At 45.7% G+C, this 4,674-nt stretch overlaps 1 protein-coding gene across 1 annotated transcript; it reads right to left on the bottom strand.

The window, feature by feature from the left end:
- Positions 1-929: 929 nt before the first annotated feature.
- On the bottom strand, positions 930-4,254 carry ARA12 (Subtilase family protein). Its single transcript, XM_089154722.1, has one exon. It carries the CDS (start codon positions 3,659-3,661, stop codon positions 1,325-1,327), a length of 2,337 nt encoding a protein of 778 aa, XP_089010848.1. The 5' UTR covers positions 3,662-4,254; the 3' UTR covers positions 930-1,324.
- Positions 4,255-4,674: the final 420 nt, after the last annotated feature.

Genomic DNA, 4,674 nt, shown 5'->3' with positions numbered 1-4,674 from the left:
CTTATCAAACTTTCTCTCACTTAGTAAATTCGAAGGTATAGATATTGCAAAGCTACTGGGATAGGATGGTTTGTATACACATCCATTTTGGGTACAATTGGAGTGGGAGAAAAATAGTGTTCACCAATAATTCAACCTCTCTCCCAATTAAAGAGTATGTTGAGCGCTTCTCTTCTTGTCTTTGTTGTCCAGCTAAGATCTTTCAAATAATTTCAAAAGCTTTTACAGTACTTTTAAAAAGTATTATAATATAAAAGCACTTGACACTATGCTAAACTTACCAAAAGAAATTTTCATGGCATATTTTCCCGTTGAATCATAACAATGACAAAATTCTACGTGTGATTGTGGGTTTCGCCTTGACCCCTAAAAGAATTTGAACTATTGATCTTATATCATGAGGCATTAATTTTATGTCAAACTAAGCAATGCCCCAATATTCCCCCCGATTGAAGTGGCGAGACGCCGGGCGGACCCAAGGGGGCGGTGGGAGGACGCGTTGCGTGGGCCAACTCAATCCTTCCGCCCTGTGGTCCGGCGCCGGCGCGCGCCGCCGCCGCCGTTTCTTTGGTTCTGGCTCGGTCCGGTGCGCGCTCGCGGTTCGGTTCGGTCCGTTGCCCCTTACTTCTAGTTACCCTAAACTCCTAAAGCAAATCATTCATTTGCATTACCAGAGCATAGAAAGACCTCTACCAAAGATTATGTGGCAACAGTTTAAAAAAAACCACTCTAGTTGTATGATCCAAAAACAGCCCAAAACTTGCCTAAATTTACAATGTTCCAGATCCTTAAAACCATGACTATCAATCAATTTCTGAAATTTAAGTTTTGACGCTTTGGTTTAATCTTGATGGAAGGGCAAGAAAAGCCAAAGCATCTAGAGTCAAAGTTCAAGTAGCAGGGAGCAAAAATTGACCAATCTGTCTTTGACAAGGCGATCCTAACTAAAGACTCTGCTGCTCTGTTCACCTCTTTAGGAACAAAAACACAAAGAACTGTGAAATCTACATGGGAGGACAGCAACTGTCGAATGTCCACCACTGAAAGAACCTCATTAAACTTCTTAAATTCAATTCCATAATTTACATTTTAAATGCCCCCTATTAATAAAGGCATTCGTTGCATCATCAATCCACTTAAAGCTCTAAACTTTTTTCTGGCTTTTCTTGTTTCCTTCTTCTAAGAGAACAAACATCAAACACTTAACAGGCCTTCCTTGTTGGCCGCATAACATATCCAAGCAGAGAAATAAATTAACAACAGGAATTTCAACCCTTTACTAATGGGAATTCACAAACGAGCTGAGAGAGTTCTCAGGTGTTGATCACGTCCAACTGAACGCGATAGGGCTTCCGACGATGTGCTTTCCGTCGGACCACTCGAGACGACCAAAGGTGTTCGTCCCTGAAGGCATAGAAGTTGCAGTGAACGTCACTGTGTACGCCTTCTTCTCATTTGCTGCACCGAAAACTATAGATTCAGGCTGCACCGATATCTTCACCGACTTCGTCTGGGAAGACAACGACACCTTGTATGTTCCAGGGCTGCCGACGTTCGTCAGCGTTCGTGTGTGCTTAATGACGGTGGTTGCACTGGCGGCGCTGCTACCGCCGCCGCCGTCAATGGCCGTCGGAAAAACGACGCTGAAAGAAGGGTAGTTGAGATCAGTGACGCTGTATTTCTTGCTCGAATCGCACGTGAAGTTTCGTTTCGCCACCAGCGAAATCTGTGAGTCGGTGTAGTTTAAAGCGCAGAGAAAACCAATGTAATCCTCGGCGGTGATGTCGTACACGAGACCCGGATCAAGGGCTGAAACAGGATCCACGTGTCCTGCTCCGTAATCGAACGGCGTTGCTGCACTTCCGGTAGCGAGATCTTCGATCTTTGTGCCGGTTTTGTAGCTAGAGTAAGCTGTCGTCATCAAAGCGGATCGGACCGCTGCGGGGCTCCAACCGGGTTTCGCCGCCATGAGTAATGCTGCCAAACCACTCACGTGTGGGCAAGACATCGATGTACCTGATATGATATTAAACTCCACGCGTCTCTTGTCGCCAGCTAAGCCTGTGGGTCCCACCGCACCCGTCCATCCCGCTAAGATGTTGACACCTGGAGCGATGACATCTGGTTTGAGTATCTCCGCCGTGACCGCGTTGGGTCCCCTCGAACTGAACGCTGCAACCACCGGTGACGGCTGAACCCCTACTTTTGTGCCAGCGAAAACAATCGCGGCCGTCGGATTAGCATCTGAGAAGAGATACTGCTTTATCGAATCGCCGGCCTTCTCACCCACAGTTGTCGCCGGCAAAAGATGCGCGTCGGCAACCAGTTCTTCTCCGTTCACAGCCGTGTTCGCCAGAATCATCCCTGCGCCGCCGGCTTGTTTTACGACGGCACCCTTTTGAACTCTAGCATTGACACCTCGATCGCAAAGAACAATCTTTCCGGCGACTTTGGACGGAATCAAAGAGCCACTCATGCATAAATTTCCATTGGAAGCGTTGGTGGCGTTGCCGGCGTAAATGAGCGGCAGCTGCGAATTGGGTAATGGGTTTCCACTGTAGAGTGAAACGCCGGAGTAGTTTTTACCGTTACCAAGTGTAACAGACGCAGGAAAATCACGGTCTAAAGTGCCGGCGCCGACGGTGGTTATCCAAGGAGCGACGTTGGACAAGCTATAAGGAGAAGGGCCAGAGTTTCCTGCAGAGCAAGACACAAGAATTCCTTTCTCCATAGCAGAGAAAGCTCCCATGGCTATACTGTCTCTGAAGTAATCAGAAATCCCACCACCCAGAGACATGGAGATCACATTCACTCCATCTTCCACTGCTCTATCCAAACCTGCTATGATATCTGTACTGAAACAACCACCAATCCAGCAAACCTTGTAAACAGAAACTCTGGCATGAGAAGCCATGCCCCTTGCAGCTCCTTCAGCATAACCGAAGAGGCTCGCACCTTCGACGACTGAGCCAGCGGCGGTGGTAGAGGTATGTGTGCCGTGGCCGTCGTCATCTCTCGGTGATTTCGATTCACTGCTCTCATCAATTGGACCCAGAGTGGCTTCATACCCTTTGGAGAAAAATCTTGCTCCGATCAATTTCCGGTTACAGCTAGAGGCGCTGAAGTTCTTACCCACCTCGCACTGCCCTTTCCAACTACTGGGTACAGGGCCGAGACCCTTATCGTCGAAGCTCTGGCTTTCAGGCCAGACACCTGTGTCAAGAACTCCGACAACGATTTCACTTGCAGAGGCAGATTCCGGCATTAACCCCTGGTTTTTATCGAGACCCAGAAACAGGGGAGTCCGAGTTGTGTGAAGTTCGTATCTCACCTGCGGTAAGACGGCGAGGGTTCCTTCTCTGCTTTCAAGTGATTTCGCCTCTTGTTCTGTAAGCCGAGCAGAGAAGCCATGGATGACGTTGTTGTATGTGTAGAGCATCTCTGCTTTCTCCGACACCGATTTCAGATTCGAATCGTACCATTCTGTGTGCTCATCGAAGCTCGCCGGCATTTTGGACTTCGCCATGTGGATGATGTAGGTCTTCTTCTCCACCTCCAACCCTCGTTTCTTCTCAAGCCTTGCACCCACAGCGACATTGCAGAGACCCAATACAAGAAAAATGAACTTCAGATTACAAAACCCAAACACCTTCTTCTCCATCTTCGAATTCCCTGAGATTGATTGAAAGACCAGAGAAGGAAACAAAGAAAAAGCAAATGCGAGCTTTATTAAATAAATAAACCGATAATAGACAGGGAATCAAAGTGAGGAACAGGGTTCCTTGAATGATTGCTTTCAAACAAAAAAGGAAAGACAAGTTGAAGGAGAGAGAGTGGCTTTGGTCACGTGTGTTCAACTTTTTTTTCAACTCAGAGTCTAGGCATTGAGATTCTCTGAACCTGTGAGTTTCTGAGTCTCTGTGCCAAGACTTTGAGCTTTGCACACAGCTTTCATCATCTACTTTAACTTATATAATAGCAGAGCAAGAAGAGTGGTGGATGGGGGGCCTAGGCGGCGCACAATCGTAGCAACCCTCTTTTTGGGTGTGGCCGGTGATGGTAATGGGTGGCCTTGGCAAGGGACAGGCATCAACCACAAAACTCCAAGCCAAGATGGTGGGTTTCAAAGAATCAAGATTGTGAAGGTAACTCCATGAACACTATATTTATGCTTCAACTGATTCTCTTTAAAGTACTGTTAGTCTGTAACTAGCTTTAATCATAGTTAGTAAATTTAGCAAATGGAAAAGAAAGTTCACGGTGCAAGTGTAGAGAGAGATTCATATGTATATCGTCACATCCAACTACTTAATGCTTTCATACATGAAATTGATCACCCAACCTTCATTATTGGTGACAAGTTGTTTTAGCATCAATCTCTCTTCTTCTACAAAAAATTTCTCAAAAATGTCTTTTCAAATTAATTAATTCTAGTTTTTTCACTTCAAACATGATTCTTGACAACAAAAGAAGGACTCGTTCTTCCATTCTTGAAAGACCTTTTTATCCATCTTCCTTACCCTAACACTATTTGATTAGGGAAGTTGAAAAAGCTTGGTTGGTAAGAATATGATGTTTAGGTTCTTACCCTCCAACCACCTCTTTCACTCTTTTTTTTTCCTACGAGTCTTTTTCTTTATTATTGCTGTGTTGAATACTTGAATGACACCAAAT

This window comes from Hakea prostrata, chromosome 5 (assembly GCF_041222555.1).
Source record: "Hakea prostrata isolate BN-2017 chromosome 5, UWA_Hpros_2, whole genome shotgun sequence".
Taxonomy (NCBI): domain Eukaryota; kingdom Viridiplantae; phylum Streptophyta; class Magnoliopsida; order Proteales; family Proteaceae; genus Hakea; species Hakea prostrata.
Note: the sequence above shows the minus strand (reverse complement) of the source record. Positions and strands in the feature narration are given on the sequence as shown.